This window comes from Vombatus ursinus, unplaced genomic scaffold (assembly GCF_900497805.2).
Source record: "Vombatus ursinus unplaced genomic scaffold, bare-nosed wombat genome assembly UNPS02014945.1, whole genome shotgun sequence".
NCBI classification, from domain to species: domain Eukaryota; kingdom Metazoa; phylum Chordata; class Mammalia; order Diprotodontia; family Vombatidae; genus Vombatus; species Vombatus ursinus.
This window is the reverse complement of record NW_020954723.1, coordinates 28,469,291-28,492,580: the sequence shown is the minus strand read 5'-3', so window position 1 is coordinate 28,492,580 and position 23,290 is coordinate 28,469,291. Positions and strand designations below refer to the sequence as shown.

Here is a 23,290-nt window from a genome sequence, read left to right as displayed (position 1 = left end):
GACACTTACTAGCTGTGTAACTCTGGGCAAGTCAGTCAGCCCTCGTTACCTCAGTTTCGTCATTTGTAAAATGAGCTGGAGAAGGAGATAGCAAACCACTTCGATACCTTTGCCAATAAAACCTCAAAGGGTGTCACGAAGAGTTAGACACGACTGAAATGGCTGAAGAACCCGAACAAAAAAAAAGAGAAGAGGGCCCAAGACAGAGTCTTGGGGAACACCTATGGTTTGGACACACAATATGAATAATGAGCCGTGGATGGAGACTGAGAAGATAGGAACAGAACCAAGAGAAAACAGTGTCATGAAAACACAGAGAAGGCTAAGTGTCCTGGGCGGGGCGGGGGGGGGGGGGAGGAAAGAAGAGGGGAAGGGGTGGTCAGCAGTATCAAATAAGGCAGAGAGACAAAGCAGTATGAGAACTGAGAAATGACTATCAGATTTGGCAATTTCAGGATTATTGGTAATCCAAGAGAAAATAGTTTTAATTAGTGAAGTAAGAAGCCAGATTGGTAAGCATTGGAGAAGTGAATAAAAGATTAGAAAATACAAAATACAGGCAGTGCATATAGACAGCTTATTCTTGGAGTTTGTCTGAGAAAAGGAAAAGAGATATATGATGATAGCATGGAGGGTTGGTAGCTTGAGTCTAGTGAAGGTTTTTTTTTTTTTTTTTAGGATGAAGGAGACTTGTGCATGCTTGAAGGCAATAGGGAAGGAACTAGTGCATTAGGAGAGAAAGGGGGGATGGTTGAGTCCACTGGATAATATGAGAAGGGAATGGATTAGGTACCTGTAGAGGGGTCAGCCTTGTCAAGGAGAAGAACTACCTCATTATTAGAGGCTGGAGGAAAGGAGAAGAGAATGCAGGATGATTCAAAGGGATTTTTATGAATTGAATGGGGAGAAGAGGGAGCTCATAGGGATAGGCTCAGTTTTCTCAGTAAAGAAGTAGACAGTGTCCTTGGTTTTGAAAAGTGGTATGGAAAGGCTTGAGGCAGAAAGGAGTTTGGAATAGCTTCTGTGGGGAGTGAAATAAGATCTTAGGGAAGAATAAAAGGTGCTCTTGTTACAGTGAGGGCCCTGTTGAAGTTAAATGAAATAAATTTGTAATATATCCTTTGAGGAGAATTGTGGTTTGCTTTACTTCTCAGCTTCTTTCAGCAACATGCAAGAATAGGCAGATGATGAGAATACTTAAAGGCTAGGGTTTTAAAAAGGATGAGCCTGGCACCATTAGACAAGGGATTAAAGAGTATATGGAGTTGAACTGGTTAAATATAGTATTGAGGTTTGGAAGGGAGGAAAGTGAAGCTGGAGCAGTGCTAGTGGCTTGGGAAAATATTGAGGGTTGGAGGGATTAGAAGGTTGTTATGAGAACAAAGAATAATCAGGAGGGAGTGAGGCATAGGGAAAGATTAAGTTCTTTCCTTGATTGTGATAGATTTTGTGTGACTGTAATATTTGTGTATATTTCCACTGCACTTTTGTTTAACTTACAGATTTTGTCCATTCTTATGCTCTGTATTCCTGAAAATTGCATATTTGAGAGTCACATTTTAAAAGTTCACTTCAAGAAGTAGGTAGATGAAGAGCAAATTATTTTCACTATGATAAATAAGATTAGAATCTTTTAAATGATTCATGGAATTCAATGTAGTCTATTAGTATATGTGAATTTTATGAAACTTTGTAAAAAGGTTCTTTTATTACTTTCTCAAACTTGAGGTAGCTATGTTCCCTTCATGTCTATGAAATAGAATTTCATTTTTTCAAAAGTTAAACACTTTTCTTTATGAGATTTGCTACCATGTGGTATTCTTTGTTCTTTTAGTAATAGAAATTGTACACTTTGGCATTTTAATTAGACTCGAGCATCATTCTTGTTATTGTCTAGTGATTTGTTATTTTGGAAGAAATTATTTATTTTATTCATCAATAAGTTTCAGAATTTACTAAGTGAAATGTGTTTTTCTCCATAGTATTTACATTTTTTTTTAATGAGGCAATTGGGGTTAAGTGACTTGCCCAGAGTCACACAGCTAGTGAGTGTTACGTGTGTGAGGCCAGATTTGAACTCAGGTCCTCTTGAGTCCAGGATCAGTATTCTAGCCACTGTGCCACCTACCTGCCCCCGTAGTATTTAAATTTTTAAAAAATAGTGGCATATTTTCTAATAATCTCATTGGAAACAGGTCATGTTTAGGCTTTGTTTCCAATGAGATTATAAAGTTGCATGTAAGTTCCTATATTACTTGAATTACTTTTAGTGTCTTTTATGAATTTGAAAATATGGCTATGGTCTTCGAAGTAAAAATATAATCTGATAGTTTCCATGGTGCTTTATATAGTATACAAATTATTTCTTTTCCAGCACAATGAAGTAAAAATATGATATCTGTGACTTAGAAACAGTTATTTTCATAAGTTTAAGTGTTAACAGTTAGTAGCATTCAGGTTTCATAGTAAAACTAGGAAAAATAATGAAAGGAGAATTTTTCTTAAACAAACTTTGTTGGGTTCACTGATCAGACTAAGTTTTCTATCACAAAGAATATATTTTATTTCTGGTTCACTCAAATTAGGCCTTATACAGGTGATGAGGTAGATAATGTTCAGAGTCAGGTTGTCCAGAAAGTATTCAGGGGGCAGAAGTTCTCCTAGTCGAGAGAGCTTTATTGACGCAAAAGTGGCGGGCTAGTCCTTAGGAATATTAGCAGTTTGAGAAAAGACAGAGGCTTGCTTTTATTTATTTATTCATTCATTTAATTTAATTTAATTTCATTCATTCGTTTATTTATTTTTTAAATCAGACCAAGGCTTTTATTTATTCATTTCTTGCATTTAAAATATTCTTCGATGATATCTTTGGCCTGAGATTCCTTGACATAGTCCTTAACAACAACACAACTGCAGCCCACCACTTTACTTTCCCTCTCTGTCAGTTTTACAGAGGCCTATCCATTCGCCCAGCTTCTTACTGTCATCAACCTTAATCAAGTTGATTTGGTGCTCCGTACACAGGGCCTCAACCAACTTTACATACATAGGTTCATCACATTTGGAAACAAGAACACAAAGATGGGCTTGGCATTTGTCCAAGGCTTTGGCAACTTCACGAATTCCACGAACTAGGCCATTGTGGATGAGTGCAGTATTCAGCACTTCTTCTAGAGTGTGTTAACATCCATTACACCTCCAGTAGCAGTGCCTTCCTTGGCTATGGCAGTGGTTCATGGGTGAAGCTATTTTTATTTTATTTTTATTCATTTTTTCTTTATTTTTTTTAAACGTGTTTTTAAAACTTTGGGTTCCAAATTTTCCCCCTTCCTCCCTGCCCACCCATCCTCATTGAAAAGGCAAGCAATTCAATATAGGTTATACATGTGCAGTTAGGTAAAACACTTCCATAATAGTCATGTTGTGAAAAACTAACTCTTATTTCCCTTAATCCTATCCCGCCGCCCCATTTATTCTATTCTTTCTTTTGACCCTCTCCCTCCTCAGAAGTGTTTGCTTCTGATTACCCGCTTTCCCAATCTGCCCTCCTCTCTATCATTCCCCTGCTCTCTTGTCCCCTTCTCCCCCTGTTTTCCTGTAGGGTAAGACAGATTTCCATACCCAATTGAGTGTGTATGTTATTCCCTCCTTAAGCCAAATCCTATGAGAATAAGATTCACTCATTCCCTCTCACCTTCCCCTGTTTCTCCTCCACTGTAAGAGCCTTTTCTTTTCTGTTTTTTTTGTGAGATAATTTACCCTGTTCTACTTCTCCCTTTCTCCTTCTCCCAGTATAATCCTCTCTCACCCCTTAATTTTATTCTCCAGATATGACCCCTTCATCTTCAACTCACCCTATGCCATCTGTCTGTTTATCTATCTATATCTATATCTATGTCTGTATACATACATATAATTTTTTCCCTCCAACTACCCTAATACTGACAAAGGTCTCATGAGTTATAAATATCATCTTTTCATGCAGGAATATAAACAGTTCAACTTTAATAAGTCTCTTATGATTTCTCTTTCCTTTTTACCTCTTCATGTTCCACTTGAATCTTGCATTTGAAAGTCAGATTTTCTATTCAGCTCTGGTCTTTTCATCAAGAATGCATGAAAGTCCTCTATTTCACTGAATGACCATTTTTCCCCCTGCAGGATTATACTCAGTTTTGCTGGGTAGGTGATTCTTGGTTGTAATCCTATCTCTTTTGCCCTCCGGAATATTATATTTCATGCCCTGTGGTCCCTTAATGTAGAAGCTGTTGAATCTTGTATTATCCTGATTATGTTTCCACATTACTTGAATTGTTTCTTTCTGTCTGCTTGTACTATTTTTTCCTTGACCTGGGAACTCTGGAATTTGGTTACAATATTTCTAGGAGTTTTCCTTTGGAGATCCCTTTCAGGAGGTGATCAGTGGATTCTTTCAATTTCTATTTTGCCCTTTGGTTCTACAATATCAGGGCAGTTTTCCTTGATCATTTCTTGAAAGATGATGTCTAGGCCCTTTTTTTGATCATGGCTTTCAGATAGTCCAATAATTTTTAAATTCTCTCTCCTGAATCTATTTTCCAGATCAGTTGTTTTTCCAGTGAGATGTTTCACATTGTTTTCTAATTTTTCATTCTTTTGGATTTGTTTTATAGTGTCTTGATTTCTCATAAAGTTACTAGCTTCCAATTGCTCTATTCTAATTTTTAAGGAAGTATTTTCTTCAGTAATCTTTTGGACTTCCTTTTCCATTTGGCCAATTTTGCTTTTGAGGGCATTCTTCTCCTCGTTGGCTTTCTGGACCTCTTTTGCCATTTGGGTTAGGCTATTTTTTAAGGTGTTATTTTCTTCAGTATTTTTTTGGGTCTCCTTTAGCAAGCTGTTGACTTGTTTTTCATGATTTTCTTGCATCACTCTCATTTCTCTTCCCAGTTTTTCCTCCACTTCTCTTACTTGCTTCTCAAAATCCTTTTTGAGCTCTTCCAAGGCCTGGGACTGATTCATATTTTTCTTAGAGGCTTTGGATGTAGGAGCTTTGACTTTGTTGTCTTCTTTTGGTTGTATGTTTTGATCTTCTTTGTTACCAAAAGAAGATTCTATGGTCTGACACTCCTTGCGAGGTTTGCTTATGATCCCAGCCAATTACTTGAGTTATAAACTCTTTATTAAGGTAGAGGTCTGCTTCCAATGTGGAGAATGTACTGTTCCAAGCTTTGGGGGTTTGTGCAGCTGTTTTCAGAGATACTTCTAGGGACCTGTAAATTTTTAGTTCTGCGAAGGTGGTATGATAAGGGGCGAGGTGTTCACTCCTTTCTTGGCCTGTGCTCTGACCTATGAGTGACCACAAGCACTCTTTTCTGTCTTGGAACTATGAAGAGGATTTCCTCTCCACCACTACTACAAACTCCACCGTGCCAGCACTCCTCTTCAACCCCGGACTGCCACGCAGTACTGTAACCCAGATTCAAGCACTGGCAAAGCAAGAAATTCGTACCTTAGCACTGGCAAAGAGATCCCTGCAATCCACCTCTAATCAGCCACTTGATTCCCCTTCAGTCTGTGGGCCAGAAGCTCAGGAGGCAGCCACTGCCCTGGGGCCTTGCATCTCTCTCACCACAGAAACAGACTTTTCCCACTGACCTTCTAAGTTGTCTTTGGCATTCATGGGTTGAGAGATCTGGAAACCGCCACAGCTGCCTGTGATTCAGTCCTCTGAGGCCTGCTCCAGGTTCACTGCGGCCTGTGTGCCCATGCCAAACTGCACTGTTCTCCCAGCCCGGTGCAATATGCCTTTCCCATCAACCATCCAGTTTATCTTGGGCTGGAAATTTATTTCACTCTGACTTTTTGTGGGTTCTGCTGCTTTAGAATTTGTTTAGAGCCATTTTTTATAGGTATTTGGAGGGGTTTGGGGGAGAGCTTAAGCAAGTCACTGCTTTCCCTCTGCCATCTTGGCTCTGCCCCCAGGTGAAGTTAAATCTTGAAAGCACCTGGGAACCTGTGCCTCCCCCTTGACTCAGCAGTAACAGGGAAAGAGGAGAGGCCTATACACAAGTTTTGGACACTCAGGTAGGGGGAAGGGTATGCTCCTATGTGGGCATTTAACCACAGGGAAGGATGTCAGGAAGGGGAAAGCAGGTGTTTAAGGGGAGGCGGGAAAGGGGGAGCAGGTATGTTAGGTACTTTTCAAAAAAGTTCAGGAATGTGGTCACAAAACAGGGAACTTAATTTGCAACATTCAAGGATATGGGCACAAACCATAGGGATTAGTCACATACACAGAAAATAATAAGATTTTCTTGTCAACAGTTAGAACCTCCTTTTACTGGACACATTTAGATTTAGGCAAGGCCCCTCATTATTGTTGGGCAGAAGTCACCCTCATCACAGGGATATGACATTTTTGGCATTTATTAATTTAACAGTTTATTGTCTTCATCAATAACACCTTTTTATTAAGAGTCTGCCAGGTACTGTGCTAGGTGCTAGAGATACAAAGGCAAAAACAAAACAGGCCCTGCCCCAAAGAGTTTTTGTTTTATCAAGGGAGAGAACATGCACATATATAAGTATAAACACTAAAAACAAGGTAATTTTCTGGAAATCCGAAAAGGTCTTAAATAGGAAATGGCTCTTGAGTCAAGCTTTGAAGGAAACTAGGGATATTAATTGGAGGTGAGAAGAGAGGACATTTTGTTTAAAAGTGAGAGGTGAAATGTCAAGATATGAGGAATAGGAAGAAGTCTGGTTTTGTTGGGTCACAGAGTGTCTAAAAAAAGTAATGAGAGATAGAAAGGTCATTTGGGACCAGGTTGTCAAGGGCTTTAAATTAAATAGCTATAGAGAGAATATAATTATAGCTCAAAGAGAATGTGGAATATAATATCTTAAAATAGTGCCTCACTGTTTATAAAGTTTTTACATACATCTCATATAGTACTCATAGTAACCTCTAGGGGTAAGTAGAGGAAATATTCTCCTTCCATTATAGCTGAGGAAATTGAGACTTGGCAAATACTTGATCTGCTCAAGGTCACAAGGCTAGTAAGTAATAGTTGAACTGGAGTAAATCAGACTGGAGTAAATTATCTAGTAGATTGTTGTTCAGTTGTTTCTGACTTTTCATGACCCCACTTGGGGTTTTCTTGGCAAAGATCCTGGCCATTTCCTTCTCCATGAAGTGACTTGCCCAGGGTCACACAGCTAGTAAGTGTCTGAGGCCAGATTTGAACTCAGGAAGATGAGTCTTCCTGACTCCAGGCCTGACACTCTATCCACTTCGCCACCTAACTGTCCCATTAGTAGATTAATTTAGAGTTTTGTCCTTGGCTCCGTTGTTTTAAGTAATTTTAATAATTATTTGGCTGCAGAATGGTGGCAGGTTCTTCAGATTTTTAAATGGTGTAAAACCAGAAAGGATAGTAAATACATTTTATTACAGAATGGAGTTCTTAAAAGATATTGATTGATTGGAATGATGGGCATTTTAATAGGGATAGTTGTAAATTTTATAGTTAGATTTCTATAAAATTGCACAAGTGCAAATTGAGAGTGATGTGGCTAAATAGCAATTCATGTGGAAAAGGTGGGCAGTTTATTGGTCTGCATGCTTAATATGAACAGCATGACCTGCTAGCCAAAACAGCTACCGTAATCTTGTGGTGCATTAAAGAAATAGAGTACAAGGATGGTATTAGTTCCAGCATACTGGTCAAACCATATCTAGAATATTGTGTCCATTTAAGGATGTCGCAGTTTAGAAAGAATTGACCAGCAGAACTCTGTTCAGAGGAGCTTAATTATGATAATCATGGTACTTGTAATCATCGCAAGTGAACCTTGATTAGAACAGCTTGGGATGGTTATCTTTGAATAAAGATTTTTTTTTTCCTCTGGAGAATGTAAAGAAGATATAATTGACATTTCATATATTTTAAAGTTTGTCATACGGAAGAAAGATAGAACTTGGTGTGCTTGTCCCCTTAAGGGCAGAAGTATAACCAGTGAGCTGAAGTTACTGAAAAAGCAGATTTTGACTCATAATATAGTAAGGTATAAGTTTATTTCTTAACACGAGATGTCCAGAAGTATAATGGGCTGTATGGAGAACTGGTGTAACTGTGATATCACTGGATATCCTCAAGAAGAGGTTGAACATTTGTTAAAGATGTTGTACAGGGATTTCAGGTTTCAACTAAAGATTAGATGATCTCTTCAGATCTCTTCTAAGTCTGAGATTCTGTGTTGTGATAAGTAGCTTAAGTCTTCAGACTCCTAATATAATATTCTTTCTATTGTATTATATGCTGACTCAGAAATGCTGTCACTTCAATAACTTAATCACTAGAATCATTAATATAAATGATGGGAAATGACATTTGCTTCACAAACCATAGTAAGTAAACTGCTGAGCTCTGGTTTGAGGAGCCTTCTATTTTTTTGTAATCTGTTTTTGAAATCAGCTTTTTTGGCAGGTGAGGTACCCTGTAATATGATAAGAAAATGAATCCCTCAATGTAAATTACTATGAGGCTATTTCTAGAATCTTGAAACTGAGTTACCATCTTTATAGTTTTTGTCGTTTTCTCTTCTATTGTCATTTTACTTTATTCCAGAATTATGCATGTGCTTAACAATAGGACGTGTTGTTTAATAACAAAACACATCTGATCTTGGAGTTCTAGTTTTCAATGCCTTTTGAAAGCCATTCTTTGAAGCTTTAGAGTGGGATCCACATACCTCAGCATATTTCGTGTTACTCCATAACAATACTGTTACTTTAGAAAGAATTGACAAACCAAACTCTGTATGGAACAGGATACTGTCATATATTGTAGAATGAAGTGTGCTGAGATATGTGGATCCCACTCTAGAGAGGTTTATATTTTAATATTTCCTGTAATTTTCTTTATGAAGGCAGTCACTGCTAGTATCGTTTACATTGTTAGGACAGTAGTGGAAGTATGTACACTGATATCTTTTATTCTCATGAGCTTAGAAGAAATAGTTTTTCCTTAATGTCTTGTCAGTGTAATACCTTTTCTGCCCATCTCTTGTGACTCAGTAATGCTAGTAATGTGGGCTAAGAGTCTTTATGTTTGAAATCCAAGCACGCATTCTGTTAGATGTTTTCTGAAGAACAAATTTATTCTGTTCATTATAGCCTTTAATTCTTGTTTTCCTCAGCAAATTAGCTAGAGCACATTTTGCGGTTGTTCATACCCCAATTCTAGAAAGTTTTCTGAGGTCCTAGAGAGGTTCAGACATTGTCCTTTTAGGTGCTTTCCTAAGTTTCTTACACTGAAAAGTCTCAATGGAATACATAAATGCCATATAAAAATTCCCAAGCAGTTAATTCATTATCCACATATTAACTGTCTTTAGGGGAAGGCCTAGACTTCCCTAATTGGTGGTTCTGGGGATTATATTTGGCTTTAACCAGATAGCCCCTCATTATCTAAATGGTTGAAAGCTTTAAGGTTTGATTTTGGCTTAGGTGGGACTGAAGGGCTCTTATTGCCTTGGTGCTGGTACAGGCTTACTAGTATTCCCATGGGATCATGGGATCATAGACTTCGAGCTGTCAGGGACCTTAATGAGCTTTATGCTGATGAAAATTAATGGGCATTCCAAAGTCTATTTTCTAGGTGTACACATCTGAGACCTGTCTCCTATGATAAATTTTTAATGGGGCAGTAGAGGAACATATTGTATTTTGAGTTTACAGATGTCTTATTTTTAAAGGCTAGTTCGTATTATGGGCATAGGTTGATACTTGAAGGTATGTAAACAAGTAGGATATCTTGTGGAGGCTTTGACTTTGATTACTGCTACCTTGCTGCATTACTTGGTGGGGTAATGGGACAGGCTTAGAAGAATATTTGTATAATCTCATGGCAATCTGACAAGCTAGTTTCCCTATTTAGATTGAGCAACTATTTAATGTTGCTTTCCTTTAGCTTAATATTTTCAATGTTGAAAATATCCCATTCGTTTCATTTTCCTTTGGTTTAGGGAAGTAGAAAGGGAGAAGTAGGTAAAGGGGGAAGTTTTTATCTCTTACTGTTACTTTCATTCCCATTCTTTTGTATCTTTTAAAAATTGCTGTATATCTGTAATTTTGTTATAAAGATGTTTTATTTCAGAAGAGTGTGTATCACCACTAAATAGAAATGATAGAAATATAAACAATGCTTTAAAAAAATTTATTGAGGTCAAACCCCTCATTTTGTAGAAGAGGAAATAGGCACAGTGAGGTTAAGTAATTTGCCTAGGATTATTTAGCTATTAAATCTTTGAGACAGGATTTGAACTGGGTTCTTTGGTCCTTTTTGAGCACACAGCCTCCAGACTGGCAGTGGCTATAATCCTTATCAACTCCATGTTCTTAGAGCCATACTCAAAGCGTATTATGGGAGAGGATATATTGCCACTTTCGACTCCTCAAGCAGGTAGTGGGCCCAACTCAACAGCTTATTCTACCACCCTCACTGGATCTACTTGTATAGATAACTATATTTGCCTGGAGAGCCAGTGTGGCTATTCCAGTCTCTCTACTGGTGTGCTGAAGGCTACACTACTATGCCCCAGCTTTTCATCTTTGCTTCACCATTTTAAGTACTCTCTGCCCCTTCAGTCTCTCCCTCTGATTGGATGGCTCCTCTTAAGTAATTTAAAAGGGGGGAGGGGTACCAATGCCGGCCATGGCTCATTCTTCTCCAAGCTACACTCCAACTTCCTCTGCTGTAGCCCGAGCAGAATACCTTTCCCCCTCCCTGCCAGCCTCTTCCGCCTCTCTCTTCCTTTTACGTATTGTCTATCACCCATTAGTATGTAGCTCCTTGAGGGCAGGGCCTGTCTTTCTATCTACTTGTATTTCTGTTCCCAGTGTTTAGCATATTACCTGGTGCATAATAGATGCTTAATAAATGTGGTGTTCTATGAACAAAGTGATATTTAATTGCTCCCTACACGTGGTCGTAGGGTATGGGATGCCTTATTGTGGCAGCATAGATGCAGTATGCCATATTCATTTCCTTTATGAATTTCATTTTCTCTCATTGATGTCCAATGGGGAACTGGCTGTAAAGGGGTTTTTATTGGGGCCACAGCTCCCTATCTTAGGCACCTAAAAAGGACAGTCTTCATCTGGGATCTCTATAAGTGTTTCAGCTGGATTTGTAAAAATAAGTTGTCTGTGAGATTCTCAAGCTGATATAACTCTTCTGCATAGAGAGTTCTGTTGGATCACATCCCTACCAATCATTGTTCTGTGACTTAACAAGTTGTGTAAACTTAAGCAGCTTTATGAATTCCGTGGTGGCAAAATCCCTCTCACTCTTTGATCTTGTGACAAAGCTTATGACAGAGCTTGGGGCTCTGTTATCAGTGGAGTGGATTCCCACTGCTTATCTTTGCTCCTGATTTTCTTCCCTTATCCACCTGATCTTTGTAAGGCTTTAAAATAATTTCCAATGAAACATACTGGTTGGAGACCATGTTTCCTGCCCTGGGCCAGATATCTGTCCATATAAGGATTTTCCCTTTCACTTCTGCTATTGTTAAGTTCAAGAGTTGCCCCTCTGCTTTCAGGGCTTGGTCCTTAAAAACAAAGAGCACATTCATATCTAATTCTAATCATTGAATATAAGTTTACTTTCATTTTCCTTATATTGGCAATCCAGATTTTTTAGAGAAATGCTATTCGTAGTGATATCTGTATTCTTCCTGTCACATTGGGAAGAATTGACCTGTATGGTCGTACGTGTGGCAGCCACGAGGTGCTGGTCTTTCCTCTTTCCATTGCCCTTTCTTTACTCAGTTAGGGTCATTATGAACCAATCATCTTAGCTACTCCAAACATCTTGGGCCAGACCTAACTTTAATGTGGTCCAGTGGTATAAGCCTCAGGATTGAAATAAAATGAGACCCTCATGGGCTATCTAATATTTAACAAAAGTCATTTATTTGACAATAACTTGGCAAGAATATTCAATAAGGGGGCAGCTAGGTAGTGTAGTGGGTAGAGAACTGGCCCTGGAATCAGGAGGACCTGAGTTCAAATCTGCCCTCAGACCCATGATACTCACTAGGTGTGTGACTCTGGACGAGTCATTTAACCCTGATTGCCTTGCCAAAAACAAACAAACAAACAAAAAAGAATATTCAGTAAGAATATAGCAATGATTTAATGTACGTATACTTCCCCTTGCTTCCACATTTTCCAAGTTAGCAGTGTGTATCAAGTCAGAGGAGTAATTTGAACCTTAGACCGGTTAATTTTTGAGGAATGTTCTATTGCTTTTTTAGGGAAACATTAACCTAGCCTATGTGGAGTAGATGCTGCTTCTGCCACAACTCTAGACCTGGTATTTTTTAATAGATAAAGAAAGATACTAAAGCACAAAGAGTTAGAGGCACTAATGATTTGTTTAATGCTACACAAGTCAAAGTGAAACACATATCCCCTGGATTTAATATATTGTTTACCTTTGTAGATATCATTGCCTTACTTCATTAAAATAAGTTTTTATTGATGGTTTCTATTTTACATTATCATAGTTTTCCTCAGTATCCTTCTTCCTCCCAGAAAGTCATTCCATATAATAAATAGTATTTTATTTATTTATGTATTTATTTTTAGTGAGGCAATTGGGGTTAAGTGACTTGCCTAGAGTCACACAGCTAGGAAGTATTATATGTCTGAGACCAGATTTGAACTCAGGTCCTTCTGACTCCAGGGCCAGTGCTCTATCCACTGTGCCACCTAGCTGCCCCAATAGCATTTTTTAAAGACAGAAAAAAGAAAAAGAAGAAGAAAGAATCAACACAACTGAGCAGTACGTTGGAAAAATATGAAAATACGCAATGTGCAACACCTGTAGACTTCCTACTTCCATGAAGGGTTGGGGAGGGGGTCTTTTCTCATATCTCTTCATTCCAGGTCATACTTGATCTTTTTAATTTTGTTACATTCATGTTTGAACTTTTGGTATGTGTTTTTTCTTTCCTTTATACTGTTGTTGTTACATGTGTGTGTGTTTATTCTGCTTACTTCATTCTTTATCAGTTAATGTACATCTTTCTGTGTTTCTCTGTATTCATCACACACATCTTTCTTACAGCACAGTTATATTCTTTTGCATCCATATACTACAGTTTGTTTAGCCATTTCCCAGTTGATGGGCATTTACTTTATTTCTGATTTTTTGCCATCATAAAATATTTTGGTATATATCGAGATTTTCTTCTTGTTAGTGGCTTCCTTGGGGTATAAGCCCGGGAATGTATTGCTGGTTTAAAGAGTATGAACTTTTTGTCACTTCATTTGCACAATTCCAAATTACTTTCCAAAATGGTGGTAGTATTTCACAGCTCCATCAATAATATATTAGTGTGCCTGTTATTCCACAATCTCTCCAACATTGATTATTGCCATTTTTTTTTTATCTTTGCCAGTTTGCAGAGTGAGAGATAAAACCTCAGGGTCATTTTGGTTTGCATTTCTCTTATTAGTGATTTGGAGCATTCTTTCATGTGTTGTAAATACTTTACAATTCTTTTGAGAACTGTTTGTTCATATCTTCTGACCATTTATCTATTGGAGAATGGTTGTTAATCTTATATGTAGTTATTAATTGTTTATATAGCTTGGATAACAAGCCCTTACCAGAGAAATTTGATAGAGTTTTTTTTTTGTAACTATGTGACCACTTCCCTTCTTATCCTAGTTGCATTTATGTGTTTGTGTAGAAGTGCTATGGAATTTCAGAGCAACTTGTTTTGTGTTAGAACTTAGATATAGTAGTAGTAGTACATTTTCTCGTTGCTACGAGTGAAGAAGACTTCCATATTTTTCTTAATGAATCATTGTGGTATAAAAGCAACCTTGTGTTCATACCAAGCTGAAAAGACTTTCAGTCCAGGCTTAATGATGGATATTTTGTCCAACAATGATCCTAGCAGGTTTGGAGAGACTGTTCGTCACGCCAGAAGGTTAGCCAGCAAGTGATACACACATATATATGCATATGCCATAGTAACTCACAGAATCACAGAATTTGTCTGTTAAGTCAGAGAGGTATTACGAAGTGTTTTGGAGAGATTTGAGTGAAATAAAGCTCCTCAAGTATTGAAGTATAAGTATAGATCAAGAAAACAAATCTAAAACTAGGATGTTTCAGAACACCTCATTATCATATTAATGGCAGCGTAGTTCAGTTGAAAGAATGCTAAACTTGGAGTCAGAAGACTTGGGTTTGCGTTTTGGCTCTACCTCTCATGACTGTGATTTTAGACAAGTTGTTTAATCATTCTGAATCTTAGTTTCTTTATCTCTAAGATGGGGATAATAATACTTGTTATACTTAACATATAGGGTTGTTGTGAAGATCAAATGAGATAGTGCATATGAAGCCCTAAAAGATAGAATTATATAAATGTAAACTGTTGTTATTACGGTTATTCTTTGTGGTTAAGGTAGCAGCTATAAATTGCTTCTGTAGAAGTATGTGGAAACTCTTATTCTTGTTTGGTGTGCTCATCCATATCCCTTCTCTGTCCCTATCTTATTCTTTACAATTCCAGTGGAACCAAGATTAGGGGATGAAGTCCAGTGCAGGTACTAACTATCTTTCTGGTTACTTGGCAGTAGTAAAGCCTGTGTGGACTGAGAAATTGAGAATTTGACAGCAGCTACCACTCTACTCTCAGATTTTATTTTTTTCTTAAACACTGAGTAAAATGAGAATTTCCATATGCATTGTAGAACAGAAAAGGGAGATTACACATGATTTTGTGACTATTATGTAGAGCTTGCTTTTCTTTTTAAATATATAATAAGTTTATCATATGATTTTATAAAAACTGTCCTTGTTTGTTTACTTGTGACTTTCCTTTTCTAAAGAATATCTCTTTATAAACATCTGTAGTCTCCCTCTTCTACTTCCCTCTCCCCTATTCAAAAGCAAAGAAAAAAATATTCATGGTCCAGCAAAATGAAATTCTACATTGAATATGAGAACTATGTGAGACCATCACCTTTCTCTGTCAGGAGGTGGGTATCGTGCTTCATCATTGATATTCTGAAATCATGGATGATCACAAGTATAGTGATATACTACTGGCAGTTTTTCTCCATTGAACTTTTTAGCTCTTTATAGCATTTTCTTGACTCTGGGATTATCTTCCTGCCAATCCAGTAGGATTTTCTCCTGTGTGGGCATTCCGAGCTGTGAGAACTTAATTTCCTTCTTTCTCTTCCAAATCTATTAGAACTTAGTCTCCTTCTTTGTCTCCCAAATCTATTAGAACTGAGCTAAATGAACTTGCTTTATTGGTAGATAGCATTCTACGGTGTGAATTTTAATTTTGGCCTGAAATTTTATACTTCAGGTACCATAAATTAAGTTAGTAGCCATAATTCTGTAAAATAAATTTACTGAAAATAAAAAAAACCCTGTAATTTTTTATTAATAGTAATAGTAATAACTAACTTTTATATAGCTCTTTAAGCTTTGCAAAATGCTTTACAGATATCTCATTTTATTCTCACAACAACCCTTGAGAGAGTGGATGCTATTATTATCCCCATTTTTCAGATAAGGAAACTGAGGCAGACAGTTTAAATGGCTTGCCTAGGGTCACACAGATAGTGTCTGAGGTCAAATCTGAACTCAGGTCTTCCTGACTCCGGGTCCAGTGTTCTGCCCATAGCTGCCTCCAATTGCTAAGTCATCCTAGGCTCAGACATTGGAATCATACTGTCTGCTGCAATATACCAGACAGTAATCTGCTAATTTTCTTATTCGTAAGCATCATTCACTGTGTGCATCTATAATCAATTTCTTGCTGTTAGACACTAAAATAATAGGCAGCTGAAGTCTGTTGTACTTCTAAAGTTCTTCTAAAGAAGCATCATCTTTTGCTCCTGTTCACATGTTGCTGGATGGAACATAAGAAAGTCTCCCAACTCTGCTGATTGTTTTCACTTCACATTTAACTTATTTATTCCCAACTCAGACCTCAGTGCAGCAAGGTGATCCTATTTGATTCTCTATGCCCAGTAACCACAGTGGCTATTTGAAATCTTCTTTTCTTTTCCTCAAGCCTTCAGCCGCACATCTTCTACCTACCCTCTCAGCTGAGACCCTCTCCTCAAAATATTTATTAACAGTTTACCAAAAAAAATTGAGGGTTTACCCTGAGAATGCCGTCATCTGATAATCATTCCTCATCTCACAACGCCTTGCTTTATCCCTTAACATTTCTTTTATTGCAGTCTCAGCTGAAGAGATGATCTTTCTTCTGACCAAAGTCAACATTTTTCCTTTGTATTCTCCTGTCTTTTCGTATAGATAGCCCTCTCTGTCATCCAGTCTCTCTCTAATCTTCAATGTCTCCTTCTCTTTGGGATTCTTCCCTTCTGCCTAAACATGTCCAAAATTATCTCCTATACTAAAAACAAAACAATACGCAAAACTCACTTGAACTTACCACCTCTACTAAATATTGTTCTCTCACCTCACTTTTCATAGTCTAACTCCTTGAAAAAGCTATGTGCATTTAGTGCTTCCTCTTACACTTCCTTTTGTCTTACTTTCTTCTTAACCCCCTGCATTCTGGATTCTGACCTTATTACTCAACCAAAACTGCTCTCTCCAATGTTAGCAGAGATTCCCTAATTGTCATGCCTGAAATACATGGCCTTCTTACTTCTACCTTTTGGAATCCCTAGTTTGCTTCAAAGCTCAACCTAAGAGTCACAATCTATTTTAAGAAGTCTTTCCTGATTCCCACAGCTGCTAATATAATCCCTTCTAAAAATTATCTTGTATTCATTTTGTATATATTATGTAAGTATATGTTGTCTCCTATGTTAGAATCTATGTTTTTCAAGGGAAGGGGATATTTTACTTTTGTCTTTATCCTTAGCATAGTACCTGGCTCATAGTAAGTACTTAACAAATGGTTGTTGATTGTTCATTGATTCTTGGATCAAGTAAGTTGAAGTGTCTTTTGCAGATCATGGCTACTATGTTTGGTATTTGATTCCTTATATGTAGACATTTCATCCTGTGAACAATACTCTTTCACCTCTTTTGACTTATTGGTAATTAATTAGTGCAGTTTCCAGAATTCCCATTATTGTAATTAAGGTTAGATTCTAATGTGTTAGGAAAGTAGCTTGGTTTAATGGATTCCTTGTGTATTATCAGGCTCTGTGTTTCTGACAGGAAATAGTAACATGTCAGACTGAAAGTATAGGATGGAATTAAAAAAAATGTACATAATTACCGTCACAATCATTGGAATCCCTTAGGTTGGGGAAAAAATATTTTGGCCTGTTGTGGAATAATACGTAGGTAAATTTTTTAAGAATTAACAGGAATCAGCATAGGTAAATCATAATATTTTGCTCAAATGAGTTCTTTTTTTTTTCCACTTTTTTCCATAGTGACCCTGGTGGAGGTATTGAAATGTCTGAGTTTATTCGAGAGGCTACACCCCCAGTTGGTTGCAGTTCACGAAATTCTTATGCTGGTCTAGACCCAAGCAATCAGGTAGGAGCCTCTACTATTCTTATGTTGTGATAGTATATCTGATATGCCTTCTACTTTCATTTAGCCTTTTACTTTCATTTAATCTTTGTTTGACTAATAGATTAAATTTTCTTTTTGTTATTAAAAAGCTTTCTATTTATAGTACTTTTATTTCTAATGGACTTTCATGTAATCTTATTTTACACAATTAATATCCCAAACAGATAGGCACCAACAAGTTAATAGCCCTGTTTTAAAGACGGTAAAACAGCGGCCTGATATGTCTGTTGCCTTGGGACCAGCCTAAGTTTGGTGAATGGCTTGGCATATAGGTGGCAGTGTTTTATCCATAGCAATTTCCTGCTGGAAGTCTCTACTTAGATGTTACAGTATCACTTTAAACTAAATACTGCTAGAATTGAATTCCTGATATTGTCAAAACCAGTTTCTCTATAGTTTTTGTCAGTGGAATTATGGTCTATCTAATCACCTAGGTTTGAAACATTGAATTCATCCACAATTTTTCCCTTTTTCCTGAGATCCCTGATGTTACCATGGCCCTTTGATTTTTACATAGTCTGTCCCTTTCTTTCCATTTTCACTGCTACTATAATACTCTAGACCCCCATTCCACTATATCTGTACTGCTGGTACAATAACTTTCTAACTGGTTTCTCCAGTTGTCTTCTTCAGGCTCTATCCACCATCCAGCCTATTAATCTTAAATTTTACTGTCAGATCACTCTTTCTACACTATCACTTTGTATCTGTCACTCCCCGCCCATGAATCTTTACTGATTCCCACTACCCATTGGATAATTTCCTGAATTCCGTATTCTTCTCTTGAACCAGGTCCTCATAGTCCGGCTTCTACTTATTTCCAGCATGCTCTGATGACTTGCTTATACTTATATGACTTATCCTGCTAGTCAAACTTATCAGTTTATTTTTAAAGACGCCACGTGCATTTTCCTTTGTGCCTTTGCTCTTGCCCCTTTATCTGGAATGACGTCTTCTTCCTATTCGTGCCAAAATCCTTTTCTCCCTTTAATGTCTGTCTGAGGGCCTACCTCCTCTCCTACTCAGTGATGTCTTCCACAATGATCTTAACCCGTGGTGATTACTCTCTCCTCTGAACTGTTATAAGATTTACTCTGAATCATTTGGTACTTGCCATAATATGTTATTTTTATTTATTGGTTCTGTCTTTGTAACCAGATTGTAAACCTTTCAAGGAGAGGCACTGTAGCTTTATATCTTCTTGGTTTCCCTGGTCCTTAGTAGAATCCTGCACACAATAAGCACAGAGTAGCTGCTCAGTTCAACTGTTCAGTGGTGATAATACACATTTTAGGATCACAGATATAAAGTTGTAAGGGACCCCAGAAACCTTTTAGTACAACCTTCTTTTATAGAGGAGGAAACTTGAGGCCTAGAATGATTAAGTGACTTGACCAAGGTCACACAAGTAGTAAGTCTCAAAGGCAGAGGTTTTCTTTTTATAAGAGTAGAATATTACTAATAATGTCCTATGAAACAGATACCTTGAGCCTGATGGAGTGGAAAAAGTGCTTGATTTTTAAAGTCATAGAACCTGGGTTTTAATCCTTCCTCTGCTACTTACTAGCTGTGTGTCCTTGGTTGAGTTACTCAGCTTTTCTGAGTCTTAGTTTTCTCGTCTGAAAATAAAGGACTTAGATTAGATTCTCTGCAGTCTCAGCTCTAAGTCTATGACTCTCTACTCAGAGCTTTATTACTTGATACGTGCCAAAGAGAGACTTGAATCGGATGAATCAATGTAAATGAAAGTTATAAAATGCCATAAATATATAAGGTGTTCTAATTGAAATAGATTTCATGATTGCTGATTGCATGATTTAATAATTAAATTCGCTCAAATTCAAATGGACAGAATTTAAAAATTTGTATTTCTAGTTATTCAGCAAAGCAAGTGGGAAAATAATCTCAGTCAACAGTATTCATCTCTTTTAGTGCTTATGTTTCATCCCATATGTTCATTGCAAGTAGATCAAGTGGTGGGAAGAGAATTGTTTTGTGAGAGATACTTGTATGTAATTAGATTGGGACTTTTTTTTTTTTAAAGAAATATGGTAAAGAGAAAAGCATTACTCATTCTTAAATTTTTCATTTTGGTGGCAGTTGCTCCTATCTTACCTTTTATGCATAATAACTTGATAATTGGACTTTTAGTTTTTGAATGATTAGAAATTTTAGTTTCTTTGGCATTTGCACAGTCAGGCTTTTTATTGAAAAATGTAATCAGATTTTGGCCACCCCAGAGACAAGTCTCATTTTGCAGGATTTGGGGACAAGCCTATGCTTTTTTCATTTATTTAGAAAATGAAAAATCAGCATTGATCCCTGGAAACTGATGTTTTCATATCACAAGAGCTTGTTCATTGTATTTTAGGGAGGTAGCCCAACTCTGAACACTATTAAGAAAAAAACACTGAATTTTTTTTAAGGCAACAACTCTTTGATAGGAATAGGGGAGCTGTTGAAAGCTAATGTGCCTTTTAGATATGTGGTTTCAGATTTTCAGAGTTAATTTTAACTAAAGACACAATTGACATATCCTTAATGTTTTCATTAAGCAGAGCTTGGGTGTTTTACTTAGGTATCTGTAGAGTTTTTAATCAATTTATAAAATGGGAAGATTAAATACCCAATTATACATGAAGGCCATTTTAGAAATCTCTTCAGAAATTTGTTGTCAAAATTTTTTGTTTTGAGAGGGGTGTGCGTGTGTGTGTGTGTGTGTGTGTGTGTGTGTGTATTAAAAAAAGCTTTTGCAGTTGGGAATTTTTGGCAGGTTTATTATGTTGCCTTAGTGTAAATGTTAAATGGTATGATTGCTTTGTCAATAGGAGACAGAAGAATATTTCATAGGATGAATTTTTGAGGTAGAAAAAGGAACTTTAAAAATTACCTAGTTGTACTTCTGTTCCCTCCCATTCTACTGATAGAGAAATGTAGCTCTAGAGCAGTTAAGTAACTTGTCCACTATCACAGAGCTAGGTAGTAACAAAACTAGTTCTAGAACCTAGGTGCCTTGAGCAAGTATAGTCCTTTGCCCACCAAACCTCATTTTTTCTTAAAGCATTGTTTTTTCTTTTCTTCCTTTTTTGCTGATATAGTTGTGGTTACCTTTGGGTGTTTTTGTTTGGTGGAAGATGATTGGTAAGAAAGGACTACATCCAAGAAGGAAGAGTTGTAGAGAAATAATTTTATGATTGCTATTTCAACTCGGGAACAACTGAGAATCTTTTTTCACACATACTTCATGGCAATTACCATATCAAATGGTCTAACAACTTACCTGTACAACTTACCTAGTGTAAGAGTAGGATGGATATGAAGATGGACTGATCTCATGATTTTATAATAATATTTATAAACTTGCCATCTCTTTGATTATTTTTTTCTTTATGGCCAGCAGCTATATTAATTATAGGGCTGGTTTGAAGAAGAAATTGGGTTAAAGTGTGAGAATTATGGTTAATTTTAAAAATAGAAGGGGATCAAAATAATAAGCTGTGGTAGTTTTACAAAACTTAATTTTGATTAGTTTTTTTAAGCAGTATTTTTTTTCTGTTTTGTGAAGATGATAGTCATTGTTCAAATGATTGTTTCAGATTTTTCATGTTGCATAGATATATTAATAAAACATTTTATGAATATTAACTATGAGTACATTAAATATTATTTTTCTTCTAAAGTTCAGTTAAGGCTCTTGAGTTCTCTTTTGGTGAATCTGTTTGAAATTTTGTTTGTGGGAACAGTCCCCAAGAATATTGGTAATAGCTTCATTGTGATTATACTTTGTTTTCTGGGATGAATTTTAGCATTTCCTGTTATTTTCTCCCTTTATATAATTCTTGAGTTAATGTAATAATTTTTGACTGTAAAATTTTAAAAGAGGTTTCATATCTTTTTTTTACAATTAATTTTTTTTATAACTAAGAAAACCTACCTTCCCTTCATGTTCTCCCCACCCCCTTCCAGTTGGAAAAGAAAAAAAATCTGAGCCCCTGTAAGAAATATGTATAGTTAAAACAGTTTTTTGCATTGGCTTTGTACAAAAAGCTGTCTCAATTTGCATTCTGAGTACCTCACCTCTTTGTCGTGAAGTGATTAATATGAGTCTTCTAGAAATGTGGTTGGTTGGACATCATGCTGATCAGAGTTCTTAAGTCTTTCATAGAAGTTTTATATACTTTTGATTAACGTCACTAAAACCAAGTTCAGTGATAATTTTATTATTGTTAAAAATTATATATTAAACCTGGAAGTTAAATTTTTTATTGCTTTTACCTTTGGTTATTTTCAATACCATTTAGTAGGCACTTCCAAATACTTTGTTAGTTCAGCGCAGACATAAACACACATTGAAATAAATCAATATTGTAACAATCAGATTTGAGTATCTATCTTTGTAACATGTCATAGGATATCTAGTTTTCTAAATCCTGGCTTTTGATTACATTACAGAACAGGAACTTTTTGGTTATAAACACCCAATATTCATTATGCTTTTTCACTCAAAATAACATAACATAGTTTGCTTTTTTGAATCAAGATAAGATTGGCTGGAAGTACATAACACTATGACCATATCAATATGTAGTTCATTAATTTGTTGCTCTGTAAAATTAATTTGTTTGAAACGCCATAGTTAATAATCATGTTTTGTTTCCAGATTGGGTCTGGCTCACCTCGACTTGGAACAGAAGCAACCATTAAAGGTTAGATTTTAACTTAATTTGAAGATTATCTCATTGTCTCTGTTTAATTTTTTCTTTTATTAGTCAAGCATAAAGCATTTACTAAGACCTTGGGATACAAAGAAAGGCAAAAACAGCCCTTCCCCTCAAGGAGCTTACATTTTCAACGTGAAAATAATTAGATAAATACAAAATCTACAGAGACTGGTAAAGGTCTCCTGCAGCAGGTAGTTATTGACACCTTGACATTCTGAAGGTTTCGTAATTTCATAAGTATTCACTGAAACCTTTTTGTGACTTCTCACTCTCTGATTCTTGTTCATGTCTTTCCATAATTTCTCTATAGAGGGTTCCATCTAATGGGCTGGAGGCTTTCTTCTGTTTCTCTTAATATCTTGGAGGTAACTACTGTAACATTCAGGCTATTCATCTATGGCCTCTTTTTTTCCTTGCTAAATAACTCATCTACCTTTTTCCCCAATCATCCATATCCTCAATAACATCTTTTTGTACTGTTTTTCCATTAGAAGTCATCCCTTGTCACGTTTTGCAGCCTACTTAATCCATAATATTATTAGCCTCTGGGTTACTTATTATTTTTATTCTTTTCCTGAGATTGTGGCATTTCATTATTTGTAGAGCCTTATTATAGCATCCTTGGGAGAGGGATAAAATATGTCAAGTATTTATGTTAAAGAGAAGGGCTTTTGCACCAGAAACTAATTTAGAATCTATGCACGATAAGCTCAGCAATGAGCCGAGCAAAGGTTTGAGTAGATCAGGCTAGCTTATATTTGAAAAACTATGTGATGCTTTTAGTGATTTCAAACAATTTGCTGGTACAGGGGCAGCTAGGTGGTGCAGTGGATAGAGCACTGGCCCCGAAGTCAGGAGGACCTGAGTTCAAATCTGGCCTCAGACCAAACACTTGACACTTATTACCTGTGTGGCCCTGGGCAAGTCACTTAACCCCAATTGCCTTAAAAAAAAAAAAAGATGGAGCCAAAC

The 23,290-nt window shown here is 36.6% G+C and overlaps 1 protein-coding gene and 1 pseudogene across 5 annotated transcripts in view; one reads left to right on the top strand and one right to left on the bottom strand.

The window, feature by feature from the left end:
• PCNX1 (pecanex 1) overlaps positions 1-23,290 on the top strand; it is a 238,611-nt gene that overhangs the window by 58,462 nt on the left and 156,859 nt on the right. For all 5 annotated transcript variants that reach the window (XM_027844619.1, XM_027844618.1, XM_027844617.1 and 2 more), the window contains 2 exons: positions 17,453-17,558; positions 22,258-22,303. In XM_027844619.1, the coding sequence (XP_027700420.1) occupies positions 17,453-17,558; positions 22,258-22,303 (152 nt within the window). The remainder of the gene's footprint in view (positions 1-17,452; positions 17,559-22,257; positions 22,304-23,290) is intronic.
• LOC114030027 lies at positions 2,832-10,702 on the bottom strand (annotated as a pseudogene).